General features: G+C 49.5%; 3 protein-coding genes across 3 annotated transcripts in view; 1 reads left to right on the top strand and 2 right to left on the bottom strand.

Moving 5' to 3' along the window:
* The window catches only part of LOC121305878, a 9001-nt gene extending 3313 nt beyond the window's left edge, over positions 1–5688 (bottom strand). Inside the window, exons 1-2 of the mRNA XM_041237532.1 lie at positions 5677–5688; positions 5203–5540 (exon numbers count right to left, since the gene is read on the bottom strand). Of these exons, the coding sequence (XP_041093466.1) occupies positions 5203–5540; positions 5677–5688 (350 nt within the window). The remainder of the gene's footprint in view (positions 1–5202; positions 5541–5676) is intronic.
* A 6410-nt stretch (positions 5689–12098) lies between these two features.
* LOC121305879 (reticulocalbin-1-like) lies at positions 12099–19288 on the top strand. The gene is made up of 8 exons (XM_041237533.1): positions 12099–12428; positions 14257–14495; positions 17068–17295; positions 17904–17964; positions 18185–18276; positions 18527–18634; positions 18836–18963; positions 19034–19288. The coding sequence occupies exons 2-7, from the start codon at positions 14265–14267 to the stop codon at positions 18941–18943; spliced, it is 828 nt and encodes a 275-aa protein (XP_041093467.1). The 5' UTR covers positions 12099–12428; positions 14257–14264; the 3' UTR covers positions 18944–18963; positions 19034–19288.
* A 1157-nt stretch (positions 19289–20445) lies between these two features.
* LOC121305967 (nitric oxide synthase interacting protein) overlaps positions 20446–25000 on the bottom strand; it is a 6575-nt gene continuing 2020 nt past the window's right edge. Inside the window, exons 3-10 of the mRNA XM_041237689.1 lie at positions 24647–24752; positions 23616–23697; positions 22309–22444; positions 21840–21984; positions 21742–21781; positions 21247–21434; positions 21047–21155; positions 20446–20707 (exon numbers count right to left, since the gene is read on the bottom strand). Coding sequence (XP_041093623.1) covers positions 20636–20707; positions 21047–21155; positions 21247–21434; positions 21742–21781; positions 21840–21984; positions 22309–22444; positions 23616–23697; positions 24647–24752 — 878 coding nt within the window. The 3' untranslated portion in view covers positions 20446–20635. The remainder of the gene's footprint in view (positions 20708–21046; positions 21156–21246; positions 21435–21741; positions 21782–21839; positions 21985–22308; positions 22445–23615; positions 23698–24646; positions 24753–25000) is intronic.

Raw genomic sequence — 25000 nt, forward strand, 5'->3', positions numbered from 1 at the left:
CAGGCTATCTCTCTCTCTCTCTCTCTCTCTATCTCTTCTCAGAGTTTTTGAAAGCATCTCACGATCCAAGATGTCTTGGCGCCGGGAAAGATAGCGCCAAAAAGCGCTACCTCAGAGGACACGGAAGATTACCCAGGTGAGGGGGGGGTTTGATATACAGTGGAAGTCATCAAACGACGCGGCAACAGGCAAATATACATAAGAAGACACGGAGAAAATGAAACAGCGAAAGAAACAAAATTCCACAATGGACAAGGAAAAAGACTTCAAAACAGAGCAGGAATAGGATGGTGCTCTGTCTGGAGGCGGTACTCTGTAGAATCAGGTCACAGAGACGGCCAATCAAGTCGCTGCCTGGGGGGGGTTCCTTCTGTGATTGACAGCTGAGGTCGACAAGAACCCCTGTTGTTGGGCAGTAGCTTGAAATAAAATCTCTCTCTCTCTCTTCCTCCCTCTCTCTCCTCTCTCTCCTACTCTCTCCCTCTCTTACTTCCTCTCTCTCCTCTCCTCTTCTCCTCTCATCTATCCCTCTTATCCTCCCTCTCTTCCCTCCTCTCCCCTTTCTGCTCATCCTCCTCCCTCTCTTCCCTCCTCTCCCTATCCTATCTTCTCTCCTCTTCTCTCTTCTCTCTTCTCTCTCTTCTCTCTCTCCTCTCTCTCCTCCTCTCCTCTCCTCCTCTCTCTCCTCCTCTCTCCTATCTCCTCTCTCTCCTCTCTCTCATCTCCTCTCCTCTCCTCTCCTCCCCCCCCTCTCTTTTTTTTCATACCTCTCTCTCTCTTCCTCGATAATCATGCATCTTCTACTCTTCACTCTTCCTCTCTCTCACTCTCTCTACTCTCCTCTCTCTCCTCTCTCTCTCCACTCTACCCTCTCCACTCTCTCTCTCTCCACTCTAACCTCTCCTCTCTCTCTCCTCTCTCTCCACTGTCCTCTCCTCTCTCGGTCTGGTTCTCGAATCGTCCGTGCGACAAGTGGGTGTGAGGAGAAGTTGCGGAACAGCGAGAAAGAAGGGGGCGGGGCTCAAAAGCACGCCCCCTCAGCACTCTTCAACTGCGGCCCAGCGACTCGGGTTAAACAATCAGATTTGTGTGTGTGTGTGGTGTGTGTGTGTGGGTGTGGTGTGTGTTTGTGTGTCTTTCTCTCTCCTCTCTCTCTCCCTCTCCCTCTCTCCTCTCCTCTCTCTCTCCCCTCTCCTCTCTCTCTATCTCTCTCTTCTCTCCTCTCTCCTCCTCTCCCTCTCTCCTCATCTCTCCCGTTAGTTATCCACTTGGTACACGTCTCAGGGCTAGAGACTCCTCTCTCTCTCTCCTCTCTCTCTCTCTCTCTCTCTCTCTCTCTCTCCTCTCTATCTCTCTCTCTCATCTCTCTCTCTCTCTCTCTCTCTCTCCAAGCGGTCGAGTCAGCTCATTGCGAGGAGGGTGCGTTGTCGATGTGAGGAATGGGTGTTACGGGCAGACAGCTCATTACCCACAATGCCCGTCTTTACTATGGCAAACAGCTTACCCATTCAGGTACAGTGAGCTGTGACTGCTCTGTCTCTCCATGTTTGTAGTCCTGTATCTCTATGTTTGTAGTCCTGTCTCCTCCATGTTTGTAGTCCTGTCTCTCCATGTTTGTAGTCCTGTCTCTCCATGTTTGTAGTCCTGTATCTCCATGTTTGTAGTCCTGTATCTCCATGTTTGTAGTCCTGTATCTCCATGTTTGTAGTCCTGTATTTCCATGTTTGTAGTCCTGTCTCCTTCATGTTTGTAGTCCTGTATCTCCATGTTTGTAGTCCTGTATCTCCATGTTTGTAGTCCTGTCTCCTCCATGTTTGTAGTCCTGTCTCCTCCATGTTTGTAGTCCTGTATCTCCATGTTTGTAGTCCTGTATCTCCATGTTTGTAGTCCTGTCTCCTCCATGTTTGTAGTCCTGTATCTCCATGTTTGTAGTCCTGTATCTCCATGTTTGTAGTCCTGTATTTCCATGTTTGTAGTCCTGTCTCCTCCATGTTTGTAGTCCTGTATCTCCATGTTTGTAGTCCTGTATCTCCATGTTTGTAGTCCTGTCTCCTCCATGTTTGTAGTCCTGTCTCATGTTTGTAGTCCTGTATCTCCATGTTTGTAGTCCTGTTCTAACTCTCCTCTCTGTTCTGTCAGAGTTCACACTCCTTTTCCTGTGTGATTCCTGGAGGCCTCTCGGTTTCCTCACGGACCTACGAGCCCCCCCACTACCCCTCCTCACACATGGGGGGCGTTGGGGGCAACGCTTCCACAGGTGAGACATCCCATAATAAATAAAAAAATACAGAAATAAATAAATACATCTCACACTAGAGAAATCACACTCCCCCCTCCCCTCTCTCCTTTAAGTCGCCTAGAAATACAGCTGCTTAAATAAATAAAACATCTCACAATAGAGAAATCAACCTCCCCTTCACTCCGCTACCATTATCCCCCTCTGAAAAGTTCCACCGAACCCTGCGACCCTCCCCTTCTATCCTTTCTAGAGTTACAATAGCTCCCCAAACTTCCCAAGCTCACTATATTCCCTGCTCTCATTCACTCCAATCCCTCCACTTCTCTCGCACCATATTATCGTCCCCTTTACATTATACTGAGTGCCCCTACCCTCTCTCCTTATCTCCTCCTCCCCAGATCCTCCCCCTCCCACTTCTCCCTCTCCGCTCTCCCCTGCTTCTCGATGCTCTCTCTCTCCTCTCATCCAATATCCGCTTCCCATATCTCTCTCTCCCCTCTCGCCTTCCTCCCCTCTTCCTCCCCTCCCCTCCCCTCTCCTTCCTTCTCTCTCTTCTCTCCTCTCTAAGGAGAGCCTATCTAGGCCCCTCCTCTCTCCTTCTCCCCCCTCTCTCCTCTCTCCTCTCTCTCTCCTCTCTCTCTCTCTCTCTCCTCTCTCTCTCCTCTCTCCTCTCCTCTCTCTCCTCTCCTCTCTCTCTCTCTCTCCTCTCCCTCTCTCTATCTCTCTCTCTCTCCTCCCCTCTCTCTCAATCCCTCTCTCTCCTCTCCTCTCTCCTCTCTCCTCTCCTCTCTCCTCTCTCCTCTCTCCTGGAGTCTCGGTTCCGGTTCAGGTTCCTGGTAATGATCCCCAGGAGCTGAGTCAGTACTGGTCCAGACTACAGTGAACAGAACGAGAAGCACAACAGAATTGGGCCTGACCCAGTACTGAACAGAACCACAGAGAACAGGAGAAGAGGAACTACCAGAGTCATGTTTCTACAGACTAGCCAATGACAATCAAACAAGAATAACACTAAACTCAAACCAGCCAATGACAATCAAGCAAGAATAACACTCTCAAACCAGCCAATGACTCAAGCAAGAATAACACTCTCAAACCAGGCAATGACAATCAAACAAGAATAACACTAAACTCAAACCAGCCAATGACAATCAACACACTAAACTCAAACCAGCCAATGACAATCAAACAAGAATAACACTAAACTCAAACCAGCCAATGACAATCAAGCAAGAATAACACAGAACTCAAACCAGCCAATGACAATCAAGCAAGAATAACACTCTCAAACCAGCCAATGACAATCCAGCTCAAACCAGCCAATGACAATCAAACAAGAATAACACAGAACTCAAACCAGCCAATGACAATCAAGCAAGAATAACACAAAACTCAAACGTTCCAATGACAATCAAGCAAGAATAACCCTCAAACCAGCTGATGACAGTCAAGCTGGAATAACACAGACTCAAACCAGTGAATGAGAATCGAGAAGAACAACACTGAACTCAAACCAGCCAATGACCAAACAAGAATAACACTAAACTCAAACCAGCCAATGACAATCAAGCAAGAATAACACTAAACTCAAACCAGCCAATGACAATCAAGCTAACACAGAACTCAGCCAATGACAATCAAGCAAGAATAACACAGAACTCAAACCAGCCAATGACAATCAAGCAAGAATAACACTGAACTCAAACCAGCCAATGACAATCAAGCAAGAATAACACTAAACTCAAACCAGCCAATGACAATCAAGCAAGAATAACACAGAACTCAAACCAGCCAATGACAATCAAGCAAGAATAACACAGAACTCAAACCAGCCAATGACAATCAAGCAAGAATAACACAGAACTCAAACCAGCCAATGACAATCAAGCAAGAATAACACTGAACTCAAACCAGCCAATGACAATCAAGCAAGAATAACACAGAACTCAAACCAGCCAATGACAATCAAGCAAGAATAACACTAAACTGAGAATCAAAGGATTTCAAACTCCAGCCAATGACAATGAAGACCAAATATATTCTAGCCAATCACAATCAAACATGAACAACACTGAACTCAAACCAGCCAATGACAATCAAGTCTCTGTAGACTCTAGCCAATGACAATCAGTCAAGGGGGGTAGGGGGGGGTTAGATCTTTAGGATCTGTTTGTTTCCTCTTTGTTTCCCGTGTTTTTTTTACTCTGTTGAGTCTCGCTCAACCACTAGGGGGGTTGCTCAACAGGGGGGGTCCCCAGCAGGGGGGGGGGGGGGGGGTGGGGGGGGTGTTTCTGTTTGTTTATTCTCTGTGTGTTTTATTGCTCTGTTGTGTAACAGAGAGTCTCTCTCTCCAGTCGCTGTGTCTCTGTGATTGAACTTTCAATGTAGCATGAAGGCTTGTATACAAACACAACAGAATATATATCATTGAAACTAAACTGAGAAACTACACATTACTGCAATACACTGAAACTACACATGACACCAAACACTGACCCTGAACAAGACACTACACATGACTAGAGATTACACTAGAGATTACACTGTGCATTAACCCCATTCACTACGACACACCTTGGACTCTCCAATAACCCAGACGCTCTCTCTGCACACCCTGGACTCTCCAATAACCCAGACGCTCTCTCTGCACACCCTGGACTCTCCAATAACCCAGACGCTCTCTCTGCACACCCTGGACTCTCCAATAACCCAGACGCTCTCTCTGCACACCCTGGACTCTCCAATAACCCAGACGCTCTCTCTGCACACCCTGGACTCTCCAATAACCCAGACGCTCTCTCTGCACACCCTGGACTCTCCAATAACCCAGACGCTCTCTCTGCACACCTGGACTCTCCAATAACCCAGACGCTCTCTCTGCACACCCTGGACTCTCCAATAACCCAGACGCTCTCTCTGCACACCCTGGACTCTCCAATAACCCAGACGCCCTCTCTGCACACCTGGACTCTCCAATAACCCAGACGCTCTCTCTGCACACCCTGGACTCTCCAATAACCCAGACGCTCTCTGCACACCCTGGACTCTCCAATAACCCAGACGCCCTCTCTGCACACCCTGGACTCTCCAATAACCCAGACGCCCTCTCTGCATCCCAGACGCCCTCTCTGCTGGACTCTCCAATAACCCAGACGCTCTCTCTGCACACCCTGGACTCTCCAATAACCCAGACGCTCTCTCTGCACACCCTGGACTCTCCAATAACCCAGACGCTCTCTCTGCACACCCTGGACTCTCCAATAACCCAGACGCTCTCTCTGTATTCATTATCTGTATTCAACTGTATTATTATACATGTGCATTAATAAAGTTTTCTGTCCTCAAATTTATTGTGTTCTGTCTTATTTCATGAACTCACACAGTATAATTATTATTATTATTATTATTATATTATTATTATTATTATTATTCACTACTATATAGTCCATCACTGCGATAAATTTTCACGGGCAGGAGAAAGCTGTTCATGCCAGGGGGCAGGAGGGAGATGGGTTAGAATAAGGACCTTAATATGACTATATTTCATACTGCTATAGTTTGTTTATCCACCAGGGGGCAGGAGGGAGCTGGTTTATAACAGGACCTTAATATTGAATACAGGACCTTAATACAGAATACAGGACCTTAATATTGAATACAGGACCTTAATATTGAATACAGGACCTTAATATTGAATACAGGACCTTAATATTGAATACAGGACCTTAATACAGAATACAGGACCTTAATATTGAATACAGGACCTTAATATTGAACACAGGACCTTAATACAGAATACAGGGAAACGTTTTAATGCCTTCGTCACCCAGAACTGCACTGGATCAGAAACTCCAAACCAGAAGAGACTGAGAGAGAAAGTCAAGTTAGCAGAGAAACGTTTTAATGCCTTCGTCATCCCAGAACTGCACTGGATCAGAAACTCCAAACCAGAAGAGACTGAGAGAGAAAGTCAAGTTAGCAGAGAAACATTTTAATGCCTTCGTCACCCAGAACTGCACTGGATCAGAAACTCCAAACAGAAGACTGAGAGAGTAAAGTTAGCAGGACAGAGAGAGAGAGAGAGAGAGAGAAGAGACTGAGAGAGAAAGTCAAGTTAGCAGAGAAACGTTTTAATGCCTTCGTCACCCAGAACTGCACTGGATCAGAGAACTCCAAACCAGAAGAGACTGGGAAAGACAAGGACGAGGAGAGAGGAGAGAGAAGAGGGAGAGAGAGAGAGAGGAGAGAGGAGATGGAACAAGGGAGAAGGGAGAGAGGAGATGGAGGGAGGGAGGGAGGGAGAGTTGCAGAGTGATTGCCGTAAAGGTCAGTGTCCTGTGTCTCTGACAGGGAGACTGAACAGAATACACTGCTTCTGAGGACGGAGAGGAAGAGAGAGGGAGGGGATCAGTGGCTGGCGCAGAACCGAGGTCTCAGGGTCCCAGTGTCAGTCTGAGAGATGAGCTCAGGCGAGAGAGAGAGAGGAGAGAGAGAGGGAGAGAGGAGAGAGAGAGAGGAGAGAGGAGAGGAGAGAGGAGAGAGGAGAGAGAGAGAGAGGAGAGAGAGAGAGGTGTCGTGTGTTGGTGTGTGTCTCATCTCACAGAGTGTGTTCTGCTTACTGTGTCTCATGTGTGAGTGTGTCTAGAGGAGAGAGAGTGTGTGTGTGTTTCAGTGTGTGTCTCACTCACAGAGTGTGTGTGATGGGTCAGTGTCTGTGTGTCTCAGTCTCAGAGTGTGTGTAGGTCTCGGGTGTCTCAGTGTGTGTCAGTGTGTGAGTGTCAGTGTCAGTGTGGATCTCAGTCTCACAAACTCACGTGACGGGTCACTTCTTGGTCTAGAGTTGAGGGACTTTGACCCTGTGGTCTTAAAGTGTATTTGCTCCGCTTCTTTGTGTGGATTTGTGAAAGGAAAAGGACGATTTCTTTATTATAAACAGAGTGTGTGTGTGTCTCAGTGTGTGAAGAAATGGGTTTCGCTCTGCTAACGAGACTTCCTGTTTGCGTGACTTTGCGCTTCCTGTTATTGAGCTTTGAACAGGAAAAGGACGATTTTCTTTTATAAATAATCAGATCAGAGAGAGAGAGAGAGAGGAGCGCTGACCAGAGAAGACTCTCCAGACTATTATCTTTATTAACAGGATCACTGACCCCTCCCTTTAAAGGAGCGCTGACCATCTTTAAAATCCATTCTCTCACCTCTTATTAGCTTTATTAACAGGATCACTGACCCCTCCCTTTAAAGGAGCGCTGCCCATCTTTAAAATCCATTCTCTCACCTCTTATTAGCTTTATTAACAGGATCACTGACCCCTCCCTTTAAAGGAGCGCTGACCATCTTTAAAATCCATTCTCTCACCTCTTATTAGCTTTATTAACAGGATCACTGACCCCTCCCTTTAAAGGAGCGCTGACCATCTTTAAAATCCATTCTCTCACCTCTTATTAGCTTTATTAACAGGATCACTGACCCCTCCCTTTAAAGGAGCGCTGACCATCTTTAAAATCCATTCTCTCACCTCTTATTAGCTTTATTAACAGGATCACTGACCCCTCCCTTTAAAGGAGCGCTGACCATCTTTAAAATCCATTCTCTCACCTCTTATTAGCTTTATTAACAGGATCACTGACCCCTCCCTTTAAAGGAGCGCTGACCATCTTTAAAATCCATTCTCTCACCTCTTATTAGCTTTATTAACAGGATCACTGGCCCCTCCCTTTAAAGGAGCGCTGACCATCTTTAAAATCCATTCTCTCACCTCTTATTAGCTTTATTAACAGGATCACTGGCCCCTCCCTTTAAAGGAGCGCTGACCATCTTTAAAACCCATTCTCTCACCTCTTATTAGCTTTATTAACAAAATCCATTCTCTCACCTCTTATTAGCTTTATTAACAGGATCACTGACCCCTCCCTTTAAAGGAGCGCTGACCATCTTTAAAACCCATTCTCTTACATTTGATTAGCTTTATTAACAGATCGATAGAGCCCTCCCTTCAAGGGAGGAGAGACCACTTTAAAGTCTGCATGAGAGGCAGAGAAGGAAGGATGGAGTGGGGGAGAGGGGGAGAGACTCAAGGGAGGAGAGAGAACGTGACAGTCTGCATGAGAGGCAGAGAAGGAAGGATGGAGTGGGGGAGAGGGGGAGAGAAATGTTATTTGCAGTGTTCACACAGACCAGCTCTAGTTTGGGGCTCTAGTGTCTTCATCAGAGTTATTTATCCCCTCTCCTCTCCCTCTCCATATCTCTCTCCTTGCTTGTAAACATCTGCATTCCTTCGCTGATGACATAATTTCCCCTTCCTGTCACACAGGAAGTGCCTGGGCTTGATGCGCCATTCGGATTGGGTGTTACCAAGACAACCCTTCTGAGATTAACCCCCCCGCGATTCACACACACTGAGAAATAAACTCACACACCCAGCAATTAAAACTACAATTAGAGCAGTGGATAAAACACAGAGAGAAGAGAAGAGAGAGGAGAGAGAGGAGACAGGGGGGAGAGATGAGAGGGGAGAGAGAGGAGAGAGAGGAGAGAAAATGAGAGAAGAGAGAAGAGAGAAGAGAGAGGAGAGGAGAGATGTTAGACACTGTGCATCGCTTCGATATACTTTGTGTATGAAAGGCGCTATATATACATCGATTGACTGTTCCCTGGCCCTGCCTCTCCCAACCCTTGTACCAGCGTGTGAGACTCGGAGACAACGCTGAGACAGGGGAGGGGGGGTCAGAGCTGGGGGGGGACTGGGCACAAGGGTTACTCTCCGGGAGGTCCTAGAGGGTTGGGAACATGGTAAACGCAACAAGTGTGTCTCTGAGCAAACCGTCTGTTGCAAGAATCTGTCCCAGTCCCCCAAAATTAAGGGAGACCCCGGAGCCCCAAGGAGAGAGGAGAGGAGAGGAGAGAGGAGGAGAGAGGAGAGAGAGAGGAGAGAGGAGAGGAGAGAGGAGAGAGAGAGGAGAGATCTCACTCACTTCCTATCTACGGGGTAAAAAGCCTAACCCACATGGTTCTGGTTGGGAGAGACTGACGGTAATTGGGTGGGGTGGTTTGGGGGGGCGCAAGCCTGTCGTGTTGCATATTATTTGGAGTGTGTCGTGGCGTAGATTTTGATTTAGGAGTGAAATATTTTGTGTCTACTCTCTCGGACCGAGAGAGGGGCGCGGAGGGGGGGACGCTAGACTGGAGAGAAGTAACTCATAAGTCTCATCTTCAGAGCCGGAGGAGAAGCGAGAGAGAGAGGAGGAGAGAGGGGAACACAGGAGGACGTAGAGTGAGCAGAGAAGCGAGATATGAAGGTGAGAGATACTGAGACGCGCGGAAGAGGGCAGAGTAGAATAGAGCAGAGAGGGACGGGAAGAGAGAGGATGGGTAACAATACGTCGCAAACCTGAGCCGAGAAAAAAGGTTGCTACGTCTGTCCTAGGGGGGGGTGGGTGGGGGGGGGAGAGAGAGAGGGAGAGAGAGAGAGTGAGAGAGAGAGAGAGATGGTTAGGGAGATCTCCTCCGCGCACGGCGCCGCTCAGACCGCCGCGCGAAGGCGCCAGAGTCGAACGAGCCGAGCGCGACGGCGCAGGCACATAACCAGCGACGAGAGGCGTGATGAGCGCGAAGAGCCTGGTGCGAACGCGAGAGTGCCAGCGCGCAGAGCGCCGAGCGCGCAGAGCGCTAGTAGAGGAGCGGCGGACGAGAGTAGAATGATCATAGGTAACCAGCCACCAAGACGCCAAAGCGAGGCGAGAGCAGCGACACTGCGCAGGAGCCAGGAGACGCGCCAAGCAGGAGAACGAGACGGGAGATAGAAATGAAAAGCTGACACGCCAAAGTTTTCGCGACGCGTTAAACCGGGCGACACCTGGAACGCGCCCGATCGAAACCGAAGCCTGAAAAGAAAATGACTAAGAATGAATAAAAAGCTGCAATGGGAAAAGAAGGTTCTGGAGCGGAGCACCGTAAGCAGGGTGATGACGTTTAGATTGAACTAGTCTGGCGCCAGAGTTTACGGTCTCTTTAAACCGGGCGCGTTTTTTAAACTCGCCCTCTCGCCCCTGCCGGCTGTATTTAATGCGGGTATTTCATGTTGATGACGTGCTGATATGAACTATTCTGTTCGCTCCAGAGTATTTACGGCACTCTTTAAACCGGGCGGCTGCTTAAACTCGCCCTCTGCTCCCCCCACGGTATCTAATGCACTGTTTCATGTGTTATGCTACTATCGTGTATTCTGCTCTTTCCACTGTATTTAATGCACTATTTCATGTATTATGCTGCTATCCTGTATTCTGCTCTTTCCACTGTATTTAATGCACTATTTCATGTATTCTGCTGCTATCCTGTATTCTGCTCTTTCCACTGTATTTAATGCACTATTTCATGTATTATGCTGACGATAGGACCTACGACGACGAAAAGGTGTGAGCATAAATTTACGTGATAAAGTACATCTGACGACGATAGACATCAGCGAGAAAGGTACATAAATTCCGTGATCCAGTACGTCAGACGACGATGGACCATTAGAGGCGAGAAAAAGGTGACATAATTTTACGTGATAAACGTACATAAGACGACCTGCTATCCTGTATTCTGCTCTTTCCACTGTATTTAATGCACTATTTCATGTATTATGCTGCTATCCTGTATTCTGCTCTTTCCACTGTATTTAATGCACTATTTCATGTATTCTGCTGCTATCCTGTATTCTGCTCTTTCCACTGTATTTAATGCACTATTTCATGTATTCTGCTGCTATCCTGTATTCTGCTCTTTCCACTGTATTTAATGCACTATTTCATGTATTCTGCTGCTATCCTGTATTCTGCTCTTTCCACTGTATTTAATGCACTATTTCATGTATTCTGCTGCTATCCTGTATTCTGCTCTTTCCGCTGTATTTAATGTATTTTGCATTGTGTGTGTTTTTACTGTATCTCATGTTTGATGCATTTCTCTGTGTTTGGTATTATGGATTTTCTTGTTGTCGCTGCATCTTGTAAAGCGGTTTGTGACGGCGCTCCGCTATGAAAGGCGCTATATAAAATAAAGACTGATTGATGAAACCCTCAGCGCTGTTATCTGCTCTTGAACTGGCCCGATATCAAATCGCGCTGTGTTTTGTGCTGGCTCTTAGCAGGGCTGAAGTCACTGTGTTTTGCATGGCTGCTGGAACTCACCCTACAGGTGGGCGCAGCTGGTAAACAGCGGCGCGTTTCTGGAGCCCGAAGATCACTATTTTTTTTTTCCCGGACAGCGCGCTTTTATCTTATTCCCTCTTGCCTTGGCAGGACGATGCTCCTCGACACAATCGAGAACAAATTAAATAACAACCAGTCACTTTATATTGACAATACGCGACCCAGCAATGCATCCAGTCCTGGAGTGGGCTCCACAAATGGCGCCTGTGATTGAGTACCGAATTGCATGACGGGATTGACTGTCCAATCCTGCTTTATAATGCAAATTTTTCAAAAAATGCTTTATTGACACGACAAGAGCGCCCGGGTGTTGCCAAAGCTTTTATAAGACAAAACAGACAATAATAAAACATAACATTACAGAACAAACACGAAAACCATTGCCCCCCCCCCGGCTCGGGTGTGCGGAGAAGCCCACCTGTCCCACACGACGCAGGGGGGGGGGGGGGGCGTGGGGGCAGGGTGCTCCACACACACAATACTTTTAAAAAAATACAAACCCGCCACAAAACAAGCCCAAAAAATGAGGCGCCCGCCCAAACCCCTTTTTCTTCACGCACAATATATTTAAAAAAAAGAAAAAGAAGCCCAATTGGGCTTTTTAAAAGCCCAATTGGGCTTTCTTTGAAAGCCCAATTGGGCTTTTTTTTAAAAGCCCAATAGTGCGTGAACCCGCCTGATCTGGTTGCGTGTCAACGTGGCGCTACCCCCGCCCTTCCCCGTCCATCAGGGACCAGGGGGGCGGGCTGGAGGAGGAGCGGTAACCAATCAGAGCTCCGCTCTCCTCTCCAAGCCCGCCCGTCGGGAAGCGGCTAGGGATCCGATTGGCTGCGCGGCTGTGCCTGGTCCCGCCCCCTCGCACCGCCCTCCTCCCGACGCCACGCCCACCGCATACCTCGCATTTAAAGGGGCGGGTCGGATTTTCCTTTTTTAAATTCTAGTTTAAACCCGGAGTAGATTAGCTGCCAACGAAACCGTCTCCCGTCCGATAAACTGAGGTGAGTCTGAACAGAGAGAAACGTGTGCGTGTGTGGACAGACAGACAGACAGACAGACAGACAGACAGACAGACCTGGCTATCTATCACTCAGACTTGTCTGTCTGCAGACTATCTACAGACTGTCTGTCTATCATAGCTGACTATCTATCTCTGTCTGGACTGGATCTATCTGTCTATTATGACGCTATATGATATCTGTCTGTCTGCTTTGTCTACTATCTATGTACAGACTGTAGATAGACAGACAGACAGACTGATAGATAGATAGATAGATAGATAGATAGAGTAGATAGATAGATAGATACTGTAGATAGACAGACAGACAGACCGATAGATAGATAGATAGAATTATCTATCATAGTCTAATCTAGTCTACTCTCACTATCTATCTATCTATAGTAGAGATAGAAATAGATAGATAGATAGATAGATAGATAGATAGATAGATAGATAGACTGTAGATAGACAGACAGACCGATAGATAGATAGATAGATAGATAGATAGATAGATAGATAGATAGATAGATAGATAGATAGATAGATAGATAGATAGATGGCATACTACGCTCTATCTACGTGAATGCCGGCGCTACAAAAGTGTTTGAAAAAAAAATAAAAACTTTTCAAGCACGGGGTGCCTCGTCTCTTTATAATCTCACAGTGAACACAGCTTCAACCGCACAGCTCTACTGCAGATCTATCTGTGAGCCGTGTTCACTGAGACGCTGAAATAAAGACTATATATATATAGAATAAAAAGATAATCTCTAGATAAAATGCGTCTTCTATATAGATGCGTGAATGCCGGCGCTACAAAAGTGTTTGAAAAAAAAATAAAAACTTTTCAAGCACGGGGTGCCTCGTCTCTTTATAATCTCACAGTGAACACAGCTTCAACCGCACAGCTCTACTGCGTGATCTATCTGTGAGCCGTGTTCACTGAGACGTCTGAAATAAAGATCATTACTGGATATCGAAATTCTCAGGAGAGTCTTCACTCTCTCTCGTCTCTCTCAATCTCTCTCTCTCTGGAACTGGAAGTCTTTCTCAGTGTCTTCAGCGTGAATTCAGTGACTCACGACTAGAAGTCTCTCTCAGTGTCTTCAGCGTGAATTCAGTGACTCGCGACTAGAAGTCTCTCTCAGTGTCTTCAGTGTGAATTCAGTGACTCGCGACTAGAAGTCTCTCTCAGCGTCTTCAGTGTGAATTCAGTGACTCGCGACTAGAAGTCTCTCTCAGTGTCTTCAGTGTGAATTCAGTGACTCGCGTTTCCACTAGAAGTCTCTCTCAGTGTCTTCAGTGTGAATTCAGTGACTCGCGACTAGAAGTCTCTCTCAGTGTCTTCAGTGTGAATTCAGTGACTCGCGACTAGAAGTCTCTCTCAGTGTCTTCAGCGTGAATTCAGTGACTCACGACTAGAAGTCTCTCTCAGCGTCTTCAGTGTGAATTCAGTGACTCGCGACTAGAAGTCTCTCTCAGTGTCTTCAGTGTGAATTCAGTGACTCGCGACTAGAAGTCTCTCTCAGTGTCTTCAGTGTGAATTCAGTGACTCGCGACTAGAAGTCTCTCTCAGTGTCTTCAGTGTGAATTCAGTGGTAAACGTCACGACTAGAAGTCTCTCTCAGTGTCTTCAGTGTGAATTCAGTGACTCGCGACTAGAAGTCTCTCTCAGTGTCTTCAGTGTGAATTCAGTGACTCGCGACTAGAAGTCTCTCTCAGTGTCTTCAGTGTGAATTCAGTGACTCACGACTAGAAGTCTCTCTCAGTGTCTTCAACGTGAATTCAGTGACTCACGACTAGAAGTCTCTCTCTCCTCTTCCTCTCAGAACGCACCATGCCCTCTCTGCTCCGATTGCTGTGCGCTCTGACGCTGGTCGCCGCGGTGACAGTTGCCAAGCCGACGCAGGAGAAGCGCGACCGCGTCGTGCACGGCCGGGAGCTCAGCGACCACGTCCACGATGACGTGAAGCCGGGGTTCCAGTACGACCACGAGGCGTTCCTGGGGAAGGAAGAGGCAAAAACCTTTGATCAGCTGAGCCCAGAGGAGAGCAGAGAGAGGCTGGGGTGAGGAGGGGAGGAGAGAGGCTGGGGTGAGGAGAGCAGAGAGAGGCTGGGGTGAGGAGGGGAGGAGAGAGGCAGGGGGGAGGAGAGCAGAGAGAGGCTGGGGGGAGGAGAGCAGAGAGAGGCTGGGGTGAGGAGAGCAGAGAGAGGCTGGGGTGAGGAGGGGAGGAGAGAGGCAGGGGGGAGGAGAGCAGAGAGAGGCTGGGGTGAGGAGGGGAGGAGAGAGGCAGGGGGGAGGAGAGCAGAGAGAGGCTGGGGGGAGGAGAGCAGAGAGAGGCTGGGGTGAGGAGAGCAGAGAGAGGCTGGGGTGAGGAGAGAGAGGCTGGGGGGGTGAGGAGAGCAGAGAGAGGCTGGGGTGAGGAGAGCAGAGAGAGGCTGGGGTGAGGAGAGCAGAGAGAGGCTGGGGTGAGGAGGGGAGGAGAGAGGCTGGGGTGAGGAGAGCAGAGAGAGGCTGGGGTGAGGAGAGCAGAGAGAGGCTGGGGTGAGGAGGGGAGGAGAGAGGCAGGGGGGAGGAGGGGAGTGGGTAGAGAGGGGGGGGGAGGAGAGATGCTGGGGTGAGGAGGGGAGGAGAGAGGAGAGGCTGGGGGGAGGAGAGGGAGGGGGAGAGAGGGGGGGGGCGAGGAGGGGAGGAGAGAGGCTGGGGTGAGGAGAGCAGAGAGAGGCTGGGGTGAGGAGGGGAGGAGAGAGGCTGGGGGGAGGAGAGCAGAGAGAGGCTGGGGTGAGGAGGGGAGGAGAGAGGCAGGGGGGAGGGGGGAGGGGTAGAGAGGGCGGGAGGAGGGAGAGTGGTAGAGGCTGGGGTGAGGAGGAGGAGGAGAGAGGGGAGGGGTTATGGTTAGAGACGAGGGGTGAGGAGGGGAGGAGAGAGGCTGGGGGCCGAGGAGGTGGAGTTTGTAGAGAGGGGGGGGTAGGGGGGGAGTGGTAGAGGAGGGGGGTTCCACTTTAGGGAGGAGAGGGGAGGTAGAACTTTTTTTGCTCTTTTTTAATTGAAGATTTGAAGAAGGGGAGGGGATGAAGGGGTCTTTACAATTATATGTTTCCATATTTCAAGGGGTCCAACGTCAACGATGAAGCTTTGAAGGGCTATGAAGGGCTTTGAATGGCTATGAAGGGCTATGAAGGGCTATGGAGGGCTATGAAGGGCTATGAAGGACTATGAAGGGCTATGAAGGGCTTTGAAGGACTGAAGGGCTATGAAGGGCTATGAAGGGCTATGAAGGGCTATGAATTGGTATAAACGGCTATGAAGGGCTAAGGAGGGCTATCAAGGGCTATGAAGGTCTATGAATTGCTATGAATTGCTATGGAGTTCTGTGGAGGGCTATCAAGAGTTTCTGAGCCATGCTGTTGATGCTGAATCACTGGGATCCTGGACAAAGCTCTGAACTCGAGCCTCCTCTCAATCTGGAACTTTCTCATTCTCTCTCTCCTCTCCTGTCCCTTCTCGCTCTCATCTCCTGTCCTTGCCCTCTCTCCTCCTCTCTCTCCTCTCCTCCCATCTCCTTCAGGACCTAGTAAGTAATATCGTCTCCCTCTTCCTTCCTCTCTTCTCATTCTGCCTCTGTCTCTCCTCTCTCTTATCTCTCTCCCATCTCCTCCTCTCTCCTCTCTTCTCTCTCTCTCCTCTCTCTCTCTCTCTCTCTCCTCTCCTCTCCTCTCTCCATCTCCAGATACCTCCTCTTAATCCTCTCCTCGCTTCTCACTCTCTCCGTGAGAGAGATTCTCTCCTCTCTCAGGAGGGAATCCGCGGAACTTCGTTTCGACTCGGGATATTTCAGGGAGGACGGGATTGTTTTAGCCTCAAGCCGTGAGGCGTACAATCTTGGATCATCATCAGGACGGTGTCAGAGCCTTTCTCAGGCTGAGCTCAGGAATCCTTGGATCAAACGAGGGTCAGAGGGTAGATCGAGACAAGATGACGAGAATCAGAAGGTGAGAAGTAGGGGGGACAAGAGCAATATGCAACCATTTTAGTACCGACGGGAGAAGTCGGGAGAATCGTACAGAACTGTGGGGGAGGAATAACGGCACGTTGACTTGCAGGAGTGTGACGTTCTTCCGGATGTCTGTTGGAGGAGTACAAGTTGTGTATTCAAGAAACACCACATCGGGTACTCCATTGGGTGAGTCCGTGTGTGTGTGCGTGTGTGTGTGGTGTGTGTGCGTGTGTGTGTCTGTCTCTGATTCTGACTCTCTTTCTCTCCTCTCCTCTCTCTCTTCTCTCTCCTCTCTCTCTCCTCTCTCTCTCTCTCTATCTCTCTCCTCTCTCTTCTCTCTCTCTCCTCTCTCTCTCTCCTCCCCTCTCTCTCTCTCCCTCTCTCCTCCTCTCTCTCTCTCTCCTCTCTCCTCTCTCTCCTCTTCTCCTCTCTCCTCTCTCTCTCTCTCCTCTCTCCTCTCTCTCTCTCTCTCTCCTCTCTCTCTCTCTCCTCCTTCTCTCTCTCTCTCTCTCCTCTCTCTCTCTCTCCTCTCTCTCTCTCTTTCTCTCCTCTTCTCTCCTCTCCCCTCTCTCTCTCTCTCCTCTCTCTCTCTCTCTCCTCTCTCTCTCCTCTCTCCTCTCTCCTCTCTCTCCTCTCCTCTCCTCTCCTCTCCTCCCTCTCTCTCTCTCTCTCCTCTCCCTCTCCTCTCTCTCTCTAGATGAGGAGTTTGAGGATGTTGATGATAAGCACAGTTACTTGGCGATGCTCTCTCGCGATGAACGCCGGTTCAAACTCGCAGATCGGGACGGTGACCTCATCGCCAGCCGGGAGGAATTCACAGCTTTTCTCCATCCTGAAGAATTCGAGCACACGAAAGAAATCGTCGTCATGGTAACCCCCGATCCCTCACGCTGATAGAGAGCGACCCACAGTAACAGCACAGCACAGTGTAATAAAGCATAAAGCACAGGGAAGCATTGTAAAGCACAGAGAGGTCTGGTAAAGCATAGGGAAGCATTGTAAAGCACAGAGAGGTCTGGTAAAGCACAGGGAAGCATTGTAAAGCACAGAGAGGTCTGGTAAAGCACAGGGAAGCATTGTAAAGCACAGAGAGGTCTGGTAAAGCATAGGGAAGCATTGTAAAGCACAGAGAGGTCTGGTAAAGCACAGGGAAGCATTGTAAAGCACAGAGAGGTCTGGTAAAGCACAGGGAAGCATTGTAAAGCACAGAGAGGTCTGGTAAAGCACAGGGAAGCATTGTAAAGCACAGAGAGGTCTGGTAAAGCACAGGGAAGCATTGTAAAGCACAGAGAGGTCTGGTGGTAAAGCACAGGGAAGCATTGTAAAGCACAGAGAGGTCTGGTAAAGCACAGGGAAGCATTGTAAAGCACAGAGAGGGCTGGTAAAGCACAGGGAAGCATTGTAAAGCACAGAGAGGTCTGGTAAAGCACAGGGAAGCAAATTAAAGATTCAGATATTTCTCTAATGTTCTTTTTCAGGAAACGATTGAAGACATTGACAAGAATGGAGACGGATTCGTAGATCTGGATGAATATATCGGTGAGAGAGGAGAGAGAGAGAGAGAGAGGAGAGGGGAGAGGGGAGAGAGGGAGAGAGAGGAGAGGGGAGAGGAGAGGGAGAGGAGAGGGGAGAGAGAGAGAGAGAGAGAGAGAGAGAGAGAGGAGAGAGAGGAGAGGGAGAGAGAGAGAGGAGAGAGGAGAGAGAGAAGGAGAGAGAGGGGGGAGAGGGTTCTCTCTGACCACGCCCTTGTCTCTGAAAGGTGACATGTACACCGCGGAGGCTGGCGAGGCGGAGCCTGATTGGTTGAAGACTGAGCGCGAGCAGTTCAGAGAGTTCCGCGACATCAACAAGGTGAGAAAAATATAAACCATAATATACACTCGGTGTGTGTGTCTCTTACAATAACATCCTCCTCTCCTCTCCCTCTCTCCCCTCTCTCTCTCTCCTCTCTCCTCTCTCTCCCTCTCCCCTCTCCCCCTCTCTCTCTCCTCTCTCCTCCTCTCTCATCCCTCCCCTCCTGCTCTCTCTCTCCTCTCTCCTCTCTCTCTCTCTCTCTCTCTTCCTCTCTCTCTCTCTCCCCTCTCCTCCTCTCTCTCTCCAGGATGGTAAGCTCGATAGCAATGAAGTCTCTAAATGGATTCTTCCAGGAGATGTTGATCACACAGAGACTGAAGCCAAACACCTGATCTACGAGAGTGATCAAAACAAGGTGAGAGAGAGAGAGAGAGAGAGAGAGAGGGGGGATGAAGGGAGAGGGAAGAGAGAGGAGAGAGGCAGAGAGGAGAGAGGAGGGGATGAAGAGAGGGAGGCAGAGAGAGGGAGTCAGGGAGAGAGAGAGGTTAGAGAGGTGGGGGGGGGGGGGCAGGTGGGTGGGGCTTTAACCTCGAGCTGTGCTCTGATTGGCCGGCAGGATGAGAAGCTGACGAAGGAGGAGATTCTGAATAACTGGAACATGTTTGTGGGGAGCCAAGCAACCAACTATGGAGAAGACCTGACGAAGAAACACGATGAGCTGTAGAGAGAGAGAGACCTCTGTGGCAATATAGAACTACAGCTCCCAGCATGCCTCTGCGCCCGCGGCCATGGCGAGGGATGCTGGGAGCTGTAGTTCTCTATGCCGCGGGTCTCGTATCACCTCTATTATGACACATCTTGTAAAGAAAGCATCGCGGATTCATCGAGACACAGCGAATCAGGACAGCCCTGGCTATAGGACTACAGCTCCCAGCATGCCTCTGCGCCCGCGGGCCACGGCGATTCAGGGTCCACGCTGCAGCGCTTTCTCCTGCGTTTAATAAATGTTTGTATTTATCAAAGGGGTTTTTATTTGTTTTTAGTTACAAAAAATAAAATACAAATAATGGTTATGATTCTAATTCCTTTACTATCGAGAAAATGAAATACTTTACCAGACCTCTCTGTGTTTTACAATGCTTCCCTGTGCTTTACCAGACCTCTCTGTGCTTTACAATGCTTCCCTATGCTTTACCAGACCTCTCTGTGCTTTACAATGCTTCCCTGTGCTTTACCAGACCTCTCTGTGCTTTACAATGCTTCCCTATGCTTTACCAGACCTCTCTGTGCTTTACAATGCTTCCCTATGCTTTACCAGACCTCTCTGTGCTTTACAATGCTTCCCTATGCTTTACCAGACCTCTCTGTGCTTTACAATGCTTCCCTATGCTTTACCAGACCTCTCTGTGCTTTACAATGCTTCCCTGTGCTTTACCAGACCTCTCTGTGCTTTACAATGCTTCCCTATGCTTTACCAGACCTTTACAATGCTTCCCTATGTTTACCAGACCTCTCTGTGTTTACAATGCTTCCCTATGCTTTACCAGACCTCTCTGTGCTTTACAATGCTTCCCTATGCTTTACCAGACCTCTCTGTGCTTTACAATGCTTCCCTGTGCTTTACCAGACCTCTCTGTGCTTTACAATGCTTCCCTATGCTTTACCAGACCTCTCTGTGCTTTACAATGCTTCCCTATGCTTTACCAGACCTCTCTGTGCTTTACAATGCTTCCCTGTGCTTTACCAGACCTCTCTGTGCTTTACAATGCTTCCCTATGCTTTACCAGACCTCTCTGTGCTTTACAATGCTTCCCTGTGCTTTACCAGACCTCTCTGTGCTTTACAATGCTTCCCTATGCTTTACCAGACCTCTCTGTGCTTTACAATGCTTCCCTGTGCTTTACCAGACCTCTCTGTGCTTTACAATGCTTCCCTATGCTTTACCAGACCTCTCTGTGCTTTACAATGCTTCCCTGTGCTTTACCAGACCTCTCTGTGTTTACAATGCTTCCCTTTACAAGCCTTCTGTGCTTTACAATGCTTACTGTGCTTTACCATAACTCTCTGTACTTTAATTAGAGCCTGCCTTCTAAAGAACTACACCTCCCACCATCCCTCCCGGTTGCTGCTAGTTCAGAGGCATGCTGGGAGCTGTAGTTTTTATTGCACAGTTGACCTTGTCTCATGTCATTCACACAATAATAAAGACACAATTCAGCCCCAGTGCTCTGTGAAGTAAACATTATTTATTTCATCTGTAAACTGTGGTCCGAATCTCTACGGACATTTCTACAATCACAACCGAGAAGCTCTCCCGCAAAAATATACTAAAAAAAATAAAACGAAAACGTTCCGGATTCCTCTTCCCAGTGTGGGCGACTGGGATCTCCAACTGGGAGCACTGGTCTGGTCTCGCTCACACCTGCATGACTGGTCGAGATTCTTTAGCCTTTAACTCAACCCCAGAACCAGCGAACCCTGTACCGCCCTGAGAGAGAGAGAGAGAGAGAGACAGAGAGAGAGAGAGAGAGAGAGAGGAGCGAATGGAGGAGAGAGACCGAGAGCGAGAATACACCTGTACGAGAGTGAACGAGAGAATGAGAGGATCTGAGCAGAGAGAGAGAGAGAAAGAGTCAGAAATACAGCACTAGACACACAGAGTCTCGGACAGACGCACACACACAGCGTCTCGGACAGACGCACACACACACAGCGTCTCGGACAGAAGCACACACACACAGCGTCTCGGACAGACACACACACACAGCGTCTCGGACAGACGCACACACACAGAGTCTCGGACAGACGCACACACACAGAGTCTCACTCTCTGCAGGACGATGATGTCACTGTCTCTCAGCTTGGCTCCGCTCACAGGGTCCAGCATGTCTTTACGAATCAACTTCTCAACACATTCCAGGGTCACCACAGCACCCCTGAGAGAGGAGAGAGGAGAGAGAGGAGACAGAATTTATATTATTGATAACCCCTGTATTGCTGATGCTGTGGTATTGAAGAGTCTCTCACGAGGGTCTCAGCACGGCGCAGGGCACAGAGTTTCCGAGCACGTCTCTCGTCACAGCGCACACGTAGCGGTCCTGCCGCGTGATCAGAGACACGCGAGACAGAGACGGGTCGAGACGCGTGAACCGCACTGGAGTGAGATCCTTCAAACGCAGGGGACGCCCGGACATAGGACAAAACACTGTCTTCACCTGAGAGGAGAGGGGAGAGGGGAGAGGGGAGAGAGAGGAGAAAGGCAGATATTTACTGTGTCACTGTAGATATAATGCCTCATAGTTCACAGTGTACTTCAGCAGTGTCATTACTATCTGCACTGTGTTTAAATACGAGTCTCGCATTGTAACTCTGCACTGCCCCCTGTGACAGTCACCTGGGATAAAGCAGGCATTTGCCAAATAAACTGATAATATTATTATAATGAATACCACAACCCTGCCACACCCCCTTCTCTCCCCTCCGCCTGCCTCCCTGTCTCCACTCCCCCCTCCCCTCTCTCACTGGTTTCTTCACGGCGCTCGGCTTTGCCTCGGGGGTCAGTTTACTTACCGCCTGTTGCTTTGCCTCGGGGGTCGTTGTCTCTTACAGAGGATGCTACAGAAGGGATCCAGAAGCTGGGAAGCTGCTTGTCTTTCTGCTCTGATGCCGAGAGAGCCGAGGAGCCGCTGCTGCTGGGAGTACTGGGAGCACTGGAGTAACCAGCAGAGCAGTTGGAGCTGCAACTGGGACCAGAGGAGGAGGAGTCTGATAGAGAGAGAGAGAGAGAGAGGAGAGAGGAGAGAGAGAGGAGATAGAGAGAAAGAGAGATGCAAACAGATTCGATACCTGAAAGGGATATGCAAAAGGCAAGGATATACACACACCATCACACTGAGACACAGAAGACAGGACAGACACAGAAGAATCTCAGACCCCCCCCCCCCCCACACACACACACGAGACACACGCACTATCACCGAGACTCCCCCACACACAGTGAGATACACACACACTATCACTGAGACACACACACACACACACAATGAGATACATACACTATCTCCGAGGACCCCCCACACCCCCTCTCACCTGTCTTGAAGGGGTTCAGTGGTTTGGTGACGATGCTCCCTTCTTTCTGCAGGAAGTTTTGAACCCGAGACTCCTTCGCAGCTCTAGAGAGAGTTTTCAACTCCTCCCCCTCCACCTTCAGCTGCTTCTCATAGGCCTGAGAGAGAGGGGGGGGGGGGAGTCAGAGTGAGCCCAGACTAGAGCTGGTTTAGTTTCAGTGACTCTGAATCTCTCAGCTCCTCCCTCTCACCCTCTCAGCTCCTCCCTCTCAGCTCCTCCCTCTCACCCTCTCAGCTCCTCCCTCCCACCCTCTCAGCTCCTCCCTCTCACCCTCTCAGCTCCTCCCTCTCACCCTCTCAGCTCCTCCCTCCCACCCTCTCAGCTCCTCCCTCTCACCCTCTCAGCTCCTCCCTCTCACCCTCTCAGCTCCTCCCTCTCACCCTCTCAGCTCCTCCCTCTCACCCTCTCAGCTCCTCCCTCTCACCCTCTCAGCTCCTCCCTCTCACCCTCTCAGCTCCTCCCTCTCACCCTCTCAGCTCCTCCCTCTCACCCTCTCAGCCTCCTCCCTCCCACCCTCACCCTCTCAGCTCCTCCCTCCCACCCTCTCAGCTCCTCCCTCCTCACCCTCTCAGCTCCGCCCCCCTCCCTATCTGCCTCTAACATCGTACACTACCACCCTTCTCAGAAGCTCTCAGCCTCTATAACCTCCTCCCTGTGTCCAATCCCTTTAGCAGATCTCCCTCCCACCATCTCGGCGTCTGAGCTCTCCCTCTCACCCATCTGAGTGAAGGATCCATGACAATAGGAGATGTGAGCTATAACTGCTCAGACTCCTATGATCCCAGGAGTCTTCCTCCGAACTCTGCTGGGAGTCTAAGATCACGCTTAATCAGCACCTGCAGTTCTCAGATCCGAACTATAACCCTCTCAGATCCTCCCTCCTCACCCTCCTTCAGATCCGACTACCTCCCAACCCTCAGTTACTCAGCACTGGAGGACAAGCTTGACTCCCTCACACACTCTCAGCTAAGTACTCACCCTCTCAGCTCCTCCCTCTCACCCTCTCAGCTCCTCCCTCTCCCTCTCACCCTCTCAGCTCCTCCCTCTCACCCTCTCACTCCTCCTCTCAGCTCCTCCCTCTCACCCTCTCAGCTCCTCCCTCTCACCCTCCCTCAGCTCCTCCCTCTCACCCTCTCAGCTCCTCCCTCTCAGCTCCTCCCTCCCACCCTCTCAGCTCCTCCCTCTCACCCTCTCAGCTCCTCCCTCTCAGCTCCTCCCTCCCACCCTCTCAGCTCCGCCCTCCCACCCTCTCAGCTCCGCCCTCTCACCCTGGTTTTCTTGGCGATCTCATTTTTTTGATGCAGGATGTATTCCAGAATCGCTTCTCTCTCAAACAAGAACCCGTCCGGACTGAGAGAAGAGGGAGGAGAGGAAAGAAAGAAAGAAAGACAAGAAAGAAAGAAAGAAAGAAAGAAAGAGTCTTCTGTCATCCGTTATCCCAAACCCTGGTCTTCTTGCTCTTAATTCCTGCTATAATGTTTCCGATCGATTCTTCTATCAGTAAAGAGAAAGAACAAACAAAGAACGAAAGAAAGAAAGAAAGAAAGGAGTCAATATGAAAAACATACAGATATTAATGCTGCTATCTGTTTTTAACATCGTACACTGAGACACACAAACAAACACACACACACACAACGACATACAGATCCAACACACTGAGACTGTTACACACACATCACTGAGACACAGACACACACTGAGATACAGACACACACTGAGATACAGACACACACAACGAGACACTGACACACACACCGAGACACTGAGATACACACACACGAGACACTGAGACACTGAGACACACTGAGATACAGACACACACTGAGATACAGACACACACTGAGACAGAACATAGCGCAGACACACACACAAAGAGACCTGACACAATGAGACACACACCTGACACACTGAGACACTGACACACACAACGAGACACTGAGATACACACACACACACACTGACACACTGAGACACACACACACACTGAGAACACACCACACTGAGACACACTGAGATACAACACCGTCTGACACACTGAGACACTGACACACCATGAGTCTGTGACTGGCCGTGTCGTGTCTGGGTGAGCACACATCACGTGATGACAGGCGCGTCCTTGAGAAGGCCAGCACGAGGGAGGACTGAGACAACACACACAACAGCTCTGATCGAAACCTGTCGATCTGTGTTGTGACCCAGCCGAAGTGCACTCTGTGTGTGTAACCAGAGACCCAAAGCTGAGAGAAGACAGAGAGGGACACAGAACAGTCGAGGGGGAGTGCATGAGAGAGGCGTCGTGACGACAGGGTCCTTGCAGGGCTGCAGGGAGAGGGAGCAGCAATCGAAATCCTTGATCGCATCTTTACCCAGCCGAATTCTCTGAGTGCCGTAACCAGAGACAGCTGAGAGAGACAGAGAGGGACAGACAGGCAGGGGGTGAGAGAGACAGAGAGAGAGGTCTATCATACTTCTACACACACACACACAGGCAGGCAGGCAGGGTGTGTGTGAGAGAGACAGAGGAGAGGATAGAGGAGAGAGTCATACTCCTAGACACACAGGCAGGCAGGCAGGGTGTGAGTGAGAGAGACAGAGGAGAGGATAGAGGAGAGAGTCATACTCCTAGACACACAGGCAGGCAGGCAGGGTG

This window comes from Polyodon spathula, chromosome 45 (genome assembly GCF_017654505.1).
Source record: "Polyodon spathula isolate WHYD16114869_AA chromosome 45, ASM1765450v1, whole genome shotgun sequence".
Taxonomy (NCBI): Eukaryota; Metazoa; Chordata; class Actinopteri; order Acipenseriformes; family Polyodontidae; genus Polyodon; species Polyodon spathula.